At 45.9% G+C, this 14,244-nt stretch overlaps 1 protein-coding gene across 1 annotated transcript in view; it reads left to right on the top strand.

Moving 5' to 3' along the window:
- Nucleotides 1-14,244, top strand: part of LOC138521653 (carcinoembryonic antigen-related cell adhesion molecule 1-like) — a 557,273-nt gene that overhangs the window by 462,182 nt on the left and 80,847 nt on the right. The window contains exons 6-7 of the mRNA XM_069634644.1: nucleotides 1,180-1,419; nucleotides 2,841-3,164. Coding sequence (XP_069490745.1) covers nucleotides 1,180-1,419; nucleotides 2,841-3,164 — 564 coding nt within the window. The remainder of the gene's footprint in view (nucleotides 1-1,179; nucleotides 1,420-2,840; nucleotides 3,165-14,244) is intronic.

The following is a 14,244-nucleotide window of genomic DNA, read 5'->3' on the forward strand; positions in this document are numbered from 1 at the left end:
ACTTCTGTTCTTCTCTTTTTACAGGTGCCGATGGATAGAAGACTCTGGACGGGCGTGGCAGAAGGGAAGGAAGAGCTGAACTGACACGGTGAGTGTTACGCTGCAGGAGTGCAGAATAACGCGAAGTGTGTTCAGTTTGCTGGGTGCGGTTTAAATAGCCTTGCAAGTAGTTCCAGGAAAATAGTCCCCTTAACTGGATCCTGCCTCTCAGGTAAAATAGTCCCAAGCCACACCCTGTACTGAATGGCTTAGCATCTCAGAGCCAAGTATATGGACCATATGTTTAACACCTACCATGAGCCTGGCGCCAGTCTGAGTCCAGGTAAGCCTAGCTGGGGCCTGAGAAGCCTCCAAGGAAGCCTGAGGCAGGGATGGGCTCGCCAGTTTCAGGATTTTGGGAGCATGCACCATGACAATCTGCTTTCTTCTAGCATGTGTTTTAACAGTGTGGTGAAAAGAAAGCAAATTACTCAATCAGAGTGAAAGGGTGTGCAGAAAACGGAGAATTATAATGGACAGGGGGAGAAAGAGGGAGAGATGGGAGGGAAAAGTGATGAGGGGGAAGGAGGAAGACTGGCGGCTGTGGACTAGGAATGATGACTGAGAATTTGGAAGGATGACTGGGACATAGGGTTGATGATTAAAACCAAGAATGATTGAGGATTAAGAATGAGGACCAAGGTGACAGAATGAGATCCGAGGAGAAGAAATTATGACCAAGGACTCAGTCTGCTAAGTGAGGTCTAGGACTGATGACTGAGGACTAAGACTGAAAACTGAGGACTAGACGCACATTTGCACTTTTGTGTCATGCCTGGCACCAGCCCTCCCTTCATACATGTTCTCCTGTGATGTATCCCTCATGTGTGAGCTTCACCTACTGTGAGGCCTTTTTTCTGCTGCCCCTGTTGAATATTTAGTCTGTAAATGTATAACCATGCAGCGTTAACAACACCAAAAAAAGGGACTATGAGTTTTAAAGGGGACAACTTAATTTTTTTCTTAGAAATGCATTGAAATAATGAACTTTGGGATGGATGGGAACAACATAGTTGATAAATAGCCAAATTGGTTCTCATACTTAGTTCTGTCTTTCTAAAGGTTTGGATGGGTTAGGGTGCATGTTTGGTCCCAGTGATTACGTATTATGACATTGTCTACTTTTCTTCCTCTTTTCAGGGAGACCCGATGGATCAATCCAGTGTGGAACAAACACCAGCGGGGACCAGGTTTTGTTCTCATGTTCGTGGACAGGTGGGAATCCGTCCACTTCTGTGGAGTTGCAATACAGTCAAATTAACAAGACCGGAAGCAACATAGTGATGGCCAACATATCCAGGAGTGAAATCACCCTGGGGATGACCCAAACCTGCCACGGCAACCAGGAGGGTCTAGTACAGAACTGCTCTGTGCTCCTTGGTAAGTTAACTTTATACCCTATAAGGACATCATAGAACCCCCTTTGAACATGTTCCCTGCAGCTGTGCAAATACCAGGCCACATCCTGAAGCCAAGGGTTTAGAGGCAAAGACCTGTCTGTGTTATGCTCTATGGAAGAGCTCTCCAGGTCTGTGGTCCGCGAACCAAACCCAGTCCATATTTCAGGATATCCAAGCAATACAACTTTGTATAGTGAATCTAAACAGGAGCTATGCATCTCGTCAGTGGGTATCTGGAAAACCTGGAGTTCTTGGGCTCTCTGGGACCCGACTTGGCGACCACGATTCAATGCAAAGCTGTGGCAGATGCAGGCAACCATGGAGGCATTGTGTGTCGGACACTAACCAAGAAATGCTTGGTATGAGCTTGTGCAACACATATCTGCAGTGAGGCACAGTATCCCATTCCATGACGGGGGGCGTCATGAACAGAAGGAAGACAAGGATAATGTGCAACCCAGAGGTTACGCACTATAAGCCCATTTCATGAAGAATTGTCATATAAATGAGCATGATCCACACATTCCATGTGTTGGCATGTTGCATTTACTTGCGTGCAGGACCTCTGGGTTCCAACTGGCCCTGTCGTCGGTTCTATCCAGAGCAATTAACCATGAGTGGCATGCCTGCTGCTTTTGGCAAAAGAGAGTTTGAGGATTGGCAAAGCTGGGCATAGCTCTTCTTAAGGTGGATGGGTGAAAGATGGATTTACTAGTTTGCATATGTAAGTGAAACACCAAGATAAACCATACAGCCTGTCGGCCCCACTATTTTCTTTATCAACCAGGGGGCTACATACCAGGGAGAGACCACACGACGTATCGGCCTCCAGTCACTGTTCCTCTTTGCTAAGTGCGATAATGTGTGGCCTTTTCACTATGTGCCTTCTGTAGTCCAATAGGGATCTCAAGATCCGAACTGGAAAAACATATGCTCCGAAAAAAAGAGCTCTGCCCCCTCTTCTGAATTTGCACAAATCCCTTACTTTTCACTTTCGTTAGTCTCCCCTAGGTGGCATTGCATAGCTTAGCTAGAGCTTGCATGAAGATATAGGAGAATTCCACTCTTCCACCACATCCTCCTTTCCTCGACTGTCAATATTTTTTATTGTTAACACTTTCATAATGGAGGTGCTTCTTCAGAGATAGCTATTGAGTGAATTCTTCATCCAGATTTTTTCTCCCCAATGTGTAAGTGCTGTACATATTTCCATCCTTCCTTCCCTAATGGTAGACTTTATAAGGCTTCCCTCTTCCCCTACCCCTTCCTTCCTTCTCCAGGACCATATCCCGGTAGTCTCCGTTCTTCTCTGCTTGTCCACTTCCTCTTCTTGTTCAACCCTCCACTTCATGACTGTACAGGAGGGCAACTTCACAAGTCTACATTTTCTTTTACCTGCAGACATTCCTCAGACGCCTCTGGGTTTCGATAACAGCAGCGTGTACTCCTTTGCACAAGGTGCAGATGTGCAACTGGAACTGAACCTGAAGATGACCAACCGGGCCTCGTCGGTGGAGATTCTCAGCGCCACTTTTTCCTGGTTTGATAACTCATCCTCCTTAATTGCGCCAGGCGGCAGATTCAATGTTTCCTCCAAGGAATTCTCCTCTAAGTTGACAATTTACAAGTCAACCGAAGCCGATAGTGGTCACTACGTCTGCGAGGCCAAAAACCTGATGGCCGCGACACGCTTCTCCTATCTGGTTAATGTTTCAAGGGTGCCAGGTAGGTCCCCTTTCCCATTCATGGTGTGTGAAAGTAGGCTGATCCCAGCACTTTCCAATCAATTGGATCACCTGTCTTCATATCATGGAGCTAATTTATATTTTGTATAAATGATGTAAGCTCTGATTTGATTACACATTCTACATTGCTGTCTTTTGGGAGGGTTAGTGTTTGGGGTAAGGAAGGGTAAGGAAGAAACAATATCTACTGCCTCATTACGAGTTTGTTGGTAATTTGGCCGAATAATGTACTGCTACTGCCACTTGGTCCCGTGGGCTTACCACAGCATTATGATTGGTGGGGGGCAGTGAAATTCCCCATTTCTTGAGTCCATAGGACTCCTTGGGGGTTTTGCTGGATTTACTGTGAGCGATAAGTACGATTTTTGATGCAATAGTAGAGGATTCACCTCCTGCTTGTTGCTAGAGGCGAATCCTCCACTTTTCCTCCAAACTCTGGATTCAGCGGTGTGCTAAAACTGTGGTTATTCCGTTACTACCAAAAAAAGGGGCAATAGCAGAATTAATTTAATTATTTTACCACTCTGCTGAACTCATTATGACACACTAAATATATTGTGGTCCTGGTCATCCATACAAGGATCAGGCTAGGGAGCCATGAATTATGCACTTTCACTGTACGAAAATTCTTCTTTGCATGAAACAGAAACAATTCTTTCACAGATAAAAATGATAACCAAAGCGTGCAGTGTTTTTCATGCATACAGAAATTAGCTACTGTTGGCACAATTCATAAATATGTTGTCACTAACAACACCCAAAGGTCAGTAGTCAGTAGAGTTACTGTAAAATTAATTTACCAGACCGACAAAGAGCACAACACACAACAACAGGGAAATGAAAATGTGTCTCACCATTCCAGTAGGGAAAAGGTTCAAGCCAAAAGACTGAGTCAATCATCCACCATACCCCCAAAAGTCATTGGAATAACTGCAGCAGAATTGTCGCTTGTAGTAATTCTGAACAAACTTCCCAGTGGAGTCATAAAGACCACAAGCATGGGAAATAACACCTCGATGTCACCACTTGTATTCCTGTGGTAACTCCATGAGACAGAGTCGTGGTGACAGTAATTTCCTTTGATGATAAATCGGCAGATTATTTGTTGAGGTGCCACCAAACTCATAATGAGGCCCAAAGTGCCCAACATTAGACTCAAAGCTTAACATTCATGGACAGATTGGCTACTCTTGGCACAATTTATGAAATTGTGGTTAGTAACAACATGCAATGGTTAGTAGCTTTGTTACTGTAACATTCATTTACCACATCAGCAAAAGCACACGCCACAAGCGTTGCTCACCCTTACAGAAGCCAAACAGGGGCTGTTAAACTTTTGACTGTTTATGTCATGACTTCAAAGAATGTTGGTGAGTGGTGGCTTCTCAGTCCTGTGTTTATTAATTGTGATTTTACCTTGTCCCTCAGTATGTATCTGAGCATTGAATGTGGTTGGTGTGCGTCGAAGGACACTGGCCTTTTGAGGAGAGGACCAGTGTGGAGGAAGGAGGAAGGGTAGGGGTGGGAACAGGAGGAGGCAGACAGAATAAATAGGACGTTAGAACTAGACCTTTCTACTGTGTCCTGCTTTATGACCTAGCTCCATGTTGAGACCCATGAGGGATTAACATCCAGCAATGAGGATTAAGGCCTGCGTCGGTGCAGCTTCAATACATCTGGCGATCCCGCTGTATGGTGAACTCCACAGCTTCAATAGATCTGGCAATCCTGCTGTCCGCTGCACTCCACAAATCGGATATCTCTGGCAATCCTGTCATCTGGTACACTCCACAGCCTGCTGTGCCTCTGGCAATCCCACTGTTCACTGCATGCTGCAGTTTCAGCTCGCTTACAATTATTGACGGCCCCAGCATCTGTGACCATATGCGGCGTCCCGCCATGCATGAGCCATATTCTGCAGCTCCTGCTAGCCCGATGCCTGGTCCCGCCTTTGTGCCTCCTGCAGGTACATTGCATCCTGTGCTCCGCTGACAGCATCAGAGCAACACACCAAAACAGCGACACCAGTGGAGCCAGTGTGTCCATTTGTGACGCCCCCCTCTGGTGACATCTGTGAGATGGGAATGCAGTACGTTGCCTGCGACCTAGCCAGGGCCATGGGCCTGGTGTCACAAGAAAGGCCTTCATGCATCCATGCCAATCCACCCCCCATTTACTTTGATAGATGTGCGCTGCACCCAAGCCACCATAATACTCAACTACGGCCTACGAATATAAACAGTCCAATGCGCATATAACTGTGGGTGACTGACATGTCGTGGCAGATGTGAGATCCTGATGTTAAATCCTGCACATCATCCCCGGGGGAAGCCCTGATGACTGCAATCAGCTATGTTAGGGCTCAGCACCGGGATTCTAGGACAGAAGTGGCCCACTGCAATGACATAACTGCAAGGGTGCCTCCGGCCCACAGGTCAAACGCCACATGTTCCACCGTCCATCAGTCCACCTGCTGTCATGGATTTCCAAGCTGCGGAACAACCAGCATTTCTGGGACCATGCACGAGAGCCACTTTACTCAGGAAGCCTGTGCCTTTCCAATTGCAACCCCACCATCATAAGTGTCCACAGTGGTTGGAGTAGTTGGAGTGGCTGGAGGACTTCAATTACTTCATACAGGCTGTGTGGGAGGATAACGTGCCTGCAATCGCTGATATCTTCACGAATCTGGCCGGGAGAGAAATAAAGGGCGTCATAAAGACAATTCCCGATGCGGAGAAGACATCCTATAATGCACTCATCAAAGCAGCGAGGAAGAAACTGTTCATAGAGCCCAATAGAGAATATGAAAGGTACGTCTTTAACCAGTTCTCACAGCTGCCACATGAAACGCTTGATAAGTTAATCACCAGACTTTGCAAACTTCTCTGATGGCATGGCCATTTGTCTCTGTGTGATAGAAGGATGTATATCCTCCATGTTCAGAAAACAGCTGCTGAAGACCCCAGATAGTTGAAGTTATCACACTGGTGAAGGTACATGAACATGTGGACATACTAGCACAAGTCATTAAAGCTACTAAGAAGAAAGTGGAAAGGGAAGAGACAGTTGCATCTTTCATCAGCAAAGGGTCAAGAAATAACTCCCACCAGGGGTATCTACACGCAAAGGGGTACCAGCAAATAACAGGACCACCAGACCGCGCAAGCACCCAAACTACAAAGGATTTGCTTCCGATGAGGATTTGCGTTTTCACACACAGAGACATGTCCTGCTATCACCCAAAGATCCTGCAGATTTGTTAAGGAAGGATATTTCCACACTATGTGCAGAGAGGGAAAGCCATTTCCAGTGGTCAGACCACCCACGACTGGCATGTGTAGGCCCCAGATCAGGATACTGCAACAGTCCTCATGGAGATCGCTGCAGGGCTAATCTCAGATGCCATGTAGGATGATCAGGGCGATAGACCTGTGTCTGGAATACACTGAGGAACATTATGTGGAGCAGCACACCCAACACACGGAGTATAGAGAACAGTATGTCTACACTCAGGAACAGTACGAATAATATGAAGAGGTAGCACCTGAACTTTACACTGAATCCACAAACAAGTATGTTAAACTCATGCATGGAGGACTGGGAGTTGACGAAGCACCGAAGATCATGATTGACATGGGAGGCACCACTCATTGTTTCCTCATCAACATAGGCACTACAGTGAACATCATGGGAGAGTTTCTCCAGACAGGAGACAAATACAGGCTAGTGGAGTTGACAGATTGTATATTTCAGTGATGTGCCAGCATGCCACTTCTGTCCTTGGGACAATTTCAGTGCTACTTATACACAGGGGGCAGTTGACATCTGCCACTATCCAAGTGCTCAAAAGTTCCAGCAGTGGTCGATGCCAGCTCGGCTACCAGATGGACAGAGATCTAGGACTGATAGATGTTAATTAACACAGAGATTAAGTGGTGTGCTGCAGCGCTAGACAAAGCAACAAAACGGAAGTGATCTCAAAAATGACCTGCACAACTATGTCGAAAGAGTATAGCTTCCAGGCCTTCCCAAAACTGAAAAGGAGGAACCCTTCCAGTGGTCAGCAGATTGCCAACAAGCGTTTGAACAGATAAAAGTAGAACTGGCAAATGTAAAAATCTTGGCGTATTTCAATCCGCAGTGGAACACCGAGATAACAGTAGATGTTTGGCCTAAGGGCCCTCTTAGTGCAGAAAGATGCAGACGACGAACCAGGACGCCACATAGTGCCCTATGCTTGCAGAGCACTATCACCCACAGAAAGGGCTTATTCCCAGGCTGTGAAGGAAAGCCTGGAGGCAGTGTGGGCCTGCAAGAACTTCCATCACTTCATCATTCGGAAGAAATTCAAATTGGTGACAGACCACCAGGCCTTATTGTCCCTCTTTGGGAACCTGCATATGAAGACTCAAGGAGTATGATTACAACATCGTCCACCATCCCGGAGGGGAGTCTAACCCAGCTGACTGCTTTTCACAACCCCCAGGCCAGACACAAGAGAGAGTGAGAGACGCAGACACTGAGTACATCAATTACATCGCTGCAAATGCACTGCCCCCTGCGCTCACACTGGATGAAGTTGCAAAAGCTTCAGGAGCAGATCCATCGATTGTCATGACAATAGAGCTGACAAACAACAACAAATGGAGAGACCAGAAGAGGAGACTACAGACTATCCAAACGCTAACAGGAAGGAAATTGAGAGAATAGATCAAATGCATGCAGAAATAGCCTGTCAGATAAACAAATACTGCTGAGGAGCTGCCATCTGATAGTCCCAGCATCACTCAGAAGAGAAACTGTATGTACAGTGCATGAGGGTCACAGAGGGGTGGAAGCCACAAAAAAACAACTTCTTCAGAATGTGTGGTTTCCCTTCATGGATGACATGGTTGAAGAAGTGGTGCAGAGTTGTTTCCCGTGCCAGTGTATAGCAAGAGGGTACCCTCTGTTGCCTCTTCCAGTGACGTAGATTGTGGAAAAGGCATGGAACAGGATTGAGATGGACTTTTATGGACCAATAGAGAAAGGGGATTACCTGCTAGTGATCATTCATGAGTTCTTGCATTTCCCGATTGTCAAGAAGACCTGCATGACCGCATTTGCACACATGGCATGGGTCATTGATGAAGTCTTCAGTGAGTGGGGGATTCCCCACACCATGAAAACTGACAAAGGCCCTCCTTTCAAAGGGCAGGACTTCAGCACATTTGCAAAACATCCAGAATTTGTGCACCAGAAGATGACACCAGTGTGGCCCCAAGCCAATCGGATGGCCGAAAGATTCAGGGCATCCATAAACAAGATTGTGCAAAGAGGACTGATTGAGGGTATGTTGTGTCAGCAAGCCTTATGCAGGATGTTAAGGCACTACAAAAATACACCCCATGGGGCTATTGGCAGGACGCCAGCTGAACCAATGATGACCTACCAAACAAAGACAAGGTGACCCATGATGGCGTCAGGATCAGGGGTCAATGTAAAAGAGATACGAGAAGGTGACAACCAGCTGAAAGAGTGGGTAAAGAGTGGACAGAGTGGAGGAGAGGGGCCAGACCGCAAGTATTCAATGAGGGAGACATGGTATTAGTGAAGCAGAAGACATAGAGGAAGTCTGACCCAAGATGCGAGATGACACCACTATGAGTGACGGACACAAAAGGAACCATGGTGACAGACCAGAGTGATAGGAAGATGATGACCAGGAGCGCCTCGTTTTACAAACACCTAATTTGACAAGAGGGCATCACTGAGAAGGGTCATACACAAGAAGGTGAACGAGAACGAGGGACCCACAGTTCTACAGCAGTGGGTGAGGGCAATAAGCACAACAGAGAGCAAGACACAGGTGAAGGCGAAGTGTTGTACCATGAAGGACTGTAGAGGATGATCAAGAGACTGCATAGTCTGATTGAAGAGATATAAAATGGGCGTAGGGAGATATATGAAGGAGAGGTGTTGTGTGTAAAAGGACACTGGCCTTTTGAGGAAAGGACTACTGTGGAGGAAGGAGGAAGGGGAGGGGTTAGAACAGGATTAGGCAGACGGAATAAAGAGAATGTTAGAACCAGATCTGTCTCTGTTTCTCGATTTGTGACATAGCTCCATGTAGTGACCCATGAAGCACTAACATTGGTGAGAGGGTAAAAGTATTTATTGGGGTTAAACATATGCTGGCCCATCCCTCAACTAACACCAAAATGTACACGGCTGAGAAGTTCTATGAATTTATTTACCATGATTCACTTAAAGGGGCACACTGATTAAAATTGGAACCGTGTGATTTTATAGCCTTCAGTTCTAACAAGATTACTATTTCTGAAGCACATGTGCTTAAAGTGAAAAGTGTGTTTGTGTGTGATTTGCACAAACTGAAAAGTGGATTGGTATAAAAATAAAATCAACGTTTTTCTCTTGTACAATGAGAACAGATGTATTTTTTATTAAGGTTTAAATGTGCAAAGGGTAGACTACGAGTGTCCAGCCAAAATAATGAAAGCAACTACATATCTCCTAAGTAGTAATGCAAACAAGCAGATGTCCATCAATCCAGGAGTTATGAATAAAATGCCAAACAACAAATGCTTTCAAATAGTTTAAGCAGCATCAAAAGGAGCAGGTATTGGAATAGTATTGTGAATGCAACTGAGAATGAATCGCCTCTGGAGGTAGGGGGTGGGATTTACCGGGCTGGTAATGGCCAGGTAGCCCAGAGTGATAAGCCCCAGTGACACCGCTGACCTTTTCATTAGCTACTCATACACAGTGAGGTAAACCCTCAATTTACAATGTGTAAGCCCTGGCTAGGTCGACACACCTGATCACTCTTCCCAAGTCGATAAATAGAATAGCAGTGAGTTGGGTAATGATAACGGCTATTGTCAAAGCAAAAGAAACAGGAGGTGTATGATATAAAGCACTCTAAAACGTGTTATTATCAAAGAAGCAAGAATCTGTTGGTAAGTAATTTATTTGTGTTGAAAACTGGCTACGTTTGAACTATTTAAGTGAAGTGTGATGGAGGACCTGGTGAGGACATGAATCCCAGGATTTTTGATTTTTATGAAATAATAAAATGATGCATATAATTCTGTTTCTGAAAGAGGGATCTGCTTATCAGAATCAGCTTTCATAAAGCTTCATGCAAAAACATTAGTCCATACATGTGCCTTTGCAGCACCATTCCTCTTACAATTGCAGCACCTGCTCTTATTTTGCACAGCGCAGGTTCAAAGGTCACATGTAGATTCCTGACAGCTACTATGACCCAAAGTCACTGAAGACAGATGCTGCAGATTAACTATTGTATCTTCAAAATGTAATAATCAGTGCCTTATCCTTCTGATGACTGATAAGACCACACAATTATGAAAGCCACACCACCAATTTGATATATTACAAGTGTGATTTTTGTGAGCCCAAGCTAGCCATGTGACAACAATGGGCCTCATCAAGACCTGGGCAGCATCCCAGCGCTAATTGCACCGGGATACTGCCCAATGCTATTTGCGTTACCGCAACTCGTTCTGGCGCAATTTGCGCCAGATCCCGAGTTGAAGAGGGCACTTAATCCCCATTCCCATTGGTGTTGGGGGCAATATTACCACCGGTAGTAATTGCACCGGCGGTAATAGCCCCAAAAACAGCCCAAAACCAGTGGTGAGTGGAAATTCTTACCTCCAGCAAAAAGCTTGTTGTAAAACTCTAATTTATCGCCCAACTCGAGATTGAGCCAACCCTTAAATGCAGCGGTAATAGCATTACTGACGCATTTCAGGGCGGAGGCACAACTTGTGATGAGGCCCAATGTGGATTCATGGCTAGCCTGGGTGTTTGTTCTACTCCCAGTGAAACAATAGGCAGGTTGCCGTCTTTCTTTGAGTCCCCAGGAGAAAGGGTAAAATCTCTCCTCAGCCCACAGGAGCTCTTGCCAGGAGATCCTGTGTGAACCCTGCTTCAAAGGGGCAATCACATAAAAAGACCAGCCTCGCATCAGGGTGTTACATAACAAAGGGCATTTGAAGTTGCAGGCATCAGATGAGGCCCTAGTTAGAATGGCCATAAGGGGAAAAGTGAACCTTTGAAAAGGGGAACATTTTGGTTTTTGGTGGGGCTCTCCTTGCTCTCTCTCCCCTCATTTCCTGCAGAACAATGCACTCTGGGTATGATGCAAGAAGGCAAGAGTCATTTGTTAAAGCAACAGAGGTTGCACCTGTTTCAGCAGGCTTGCTTTTGTCCAATCCCCAGTGACAATTTGCCTTTATAAGGAAGGGGTTGCTCACTCCTTATTTGATTCATCTTTGAACAGCAGGAAAAAGAAGACACCTTTGGATCTCTCCTGGGAGTGCAATCCATTCCATAATCTTCAGACACAGAGGTGAAGGCAGAAGGCATCCAAGTCAAAGGAGAGCTATTTCTCCTAACCCACCCCCTAGCACTAGTGAGGGTGAACTGCTATGGACTAAGGCCTCAACTGCTGGCTGCAGCAGAACCAGAATCCTGCTCACGGGAGGTGAAAGATCGCCTGTAGGTGCCACACAAGCTCACTGGAGTGGGAGTGCAACAAAAGAACTTGCCTTGTCCTGGACCCCCCGGATTGGGAATCAAAGCAACTGCACAATCAATAAAGTGATCACTTGCTCCCCCAGCATTTCTGAACCAATTTGATGTGGTTAGGGCACCTTTAACATCATCCAAGCTGCAGCGAGGGAAACGCCAGAATGATCCTTGTCCTCGACACTCAAACACTTTTGCATCTCCAAATCTGCTCTATTCAGATGCCGAAGCTCTGCTGTCTCCGCATCTGAGACCCACTGAGTCTTCCAGAGTCCCCAGCTCGACACTGTTGCCTGGTCTTCAGCTTCTTCGAGCATCAGATGAATGCTACTGCAGTACTCTGAGACAATGTTGAGCCAGCAGAGCCTCTCACAGCCATAAACCATTCTCCTCTTCTCAGCACCCGAGGCTGCCGAGTCTTCCAGCACTGTCAACCCAACACCATCTGCTGTCCTCAGCGTCTTCAGCCCACAGATCATTGCCGCTGTGAACAGCACTGCATCATGGAGCCCGGCACTGCCGCTCCTGGAAACGACACCTGCACAGCGCTTAAAGTGCACAGACACCTGTTTGAGGCTGAGAAGCCTCACTTGACACTTTCAGGTATTGAAAAAACGTAAGGTAGTGTTAAGAGGTCTCCCCCTTGTCCTTTTTATGGAACCATCGTGATTTTTAAGACTCTTTTTTCTGCCTTTTTCTACAAAAACATATCTTATTGAACATTGACATTAGTGCAATTTGTTTCATCTGCATCTTCTGTTTTCTATTTAGAGGGGTATGTTTTTTCTAATTTTTTTATTTCATTAATTGCATTTCTGATAACTTAAGTGTTTGCATTTTGTAAAGAACCTTGAGTGGATATTTTTTTAATTTTGGAGTTTTGGTACTAATACTGTTTGGGCTGCTATTGTTATCAGTTTAGACCTTTCCTGAGAGTATAGCCTGGCCTCGGCTCACATTTCCACAAAAGGCAAAGGAGGTATACATGTTGTGCTGTGTCTGTTTTACCTTTATGATTGGAATCACTGGTGGTTTAGTGGTAGTATGGAGCTCATTAGGTGGTTGTGCTGCTTCTCATCCTTGTACTACAGGAAGCAAAGTGGAAGCCACATCAATCACTTTTCAATCAGGACTCCATCCACTCTCCACTGTGTCTCGTGCTTTGGCCAAATGTTAACCCACACTCAAAGGTTATATTGCTGCCTGCAACGCCGACTCAGCAGTTTATGCCTCTGATGTCGAAATTGAATCACCCAGTTTGCACTTTAGCCCAGATTTCACCACTATCATGTCAGGCTCAGGGACCAGGCAGGATATGTTCAAAAGGTTTTGGCATGTACTGCAAGGGGTGGCTGCATTCCAGATGGGCTGGGAGGCCCACACAGTGTGGGTTCTGCCTGTGGGTCTAGTGTTAGTGATCAAGATAAGATTGTGGAGAACAGGGTAGATGTTGTGGCAGTGAAATTGGAGAGTCTAGTCCCGGAAGCTGTTGAGGGAATGAAAGAGAACAGGACTGTGCAATTGTGGAATGGTCAGGTTCCTTATCCAGAGAAGCAACACCTATATTGGAGCTCACAGAGAAGGGCCTCAGCCATATAATTACTTGCTTGGCTCTGCCCTACTCTGAAAACCTGGTCCGTCCTGATGGGAGGGTGACATGGGGACCAACCCCAGGGTCCACTGCCTTCCATCTGGCTCACTCTGTCTTCATGAACAACAGGTGGGGCTCAAGCTAGTTATCATGCTGTGCAATAAAGTTCTACTCTGCAACTACTCTAGGGAGTGTTATCTTATCCGGTTCCCACTATTCCTTGAAGATGGTGTCCTCCACATCTAGATGCAGGGGGAGCCCCTCTTTCGGATTCCTATCATACTGCCTGAGCCTATATGTCGTTGCAGGGTTTAGTGTTGCCAGAATCGCCTGACCCATATTCTCTGGCACGGGTGTTTAGGCTACTGTCTGATTTTCTTCTTCAAGTTTTTTACCTTTTGGGTCAACCTTTGAGTTGGAAATCTCCCCTAGGGCTGAACTTTTCTCTAAACCCTCTGATCTGGAGAATTCTTGCGCAGTATCTCTGACAATTCTTTTAATTCTTTTCTCTGAGTCACCCCTATGCGACCTCTTTGTGTGGATGTGGGGTGGTGATGTGGATATGGAAGACAAAGAGGATGTGGGGGACCCTCTTGTATGTCTCAGACTCTTTGAGGGCTTGGCCATGGTGAAGGTCAGAGATATGCTGCTCAAGAAGCTAAAACAGCTAAAGCTTGCTTTGTTAAACAATGCTTGTAAGCGCTGATCCCCACACAGGTACCTCATCCCCAGAATTTTTCCAAATAAATTGTCCACAAGGACGCTTCCTTCTGCATTCTGGATGACATGCGCTTGTGACTTGATGGTATCACTCATTGGAATGCCAAAGAGCACGTGTGCACAGTACAACACTTATCCGCTGTATGTTTTTTTTCTCATTTGGGTAGAGGACCTCAGCCCAGCTCGATAC

This window comes from Ambystoma mexicanum, chromosome 1q (genome assembly GCF_040938575.1).
Source record: "Ambystoma mexicanum isolate Mex_15411 chromosome 1q, UKY_AmexF1_1, whole genome shotgun sequence".
Taxonomy (NCBI): domain Eukaryota; kingdom Metazoa; phylum Chordata; class Amphibia; order Caudata; family Ambystomatidae; genus Ambystoma; species Ambystoma mexicanum.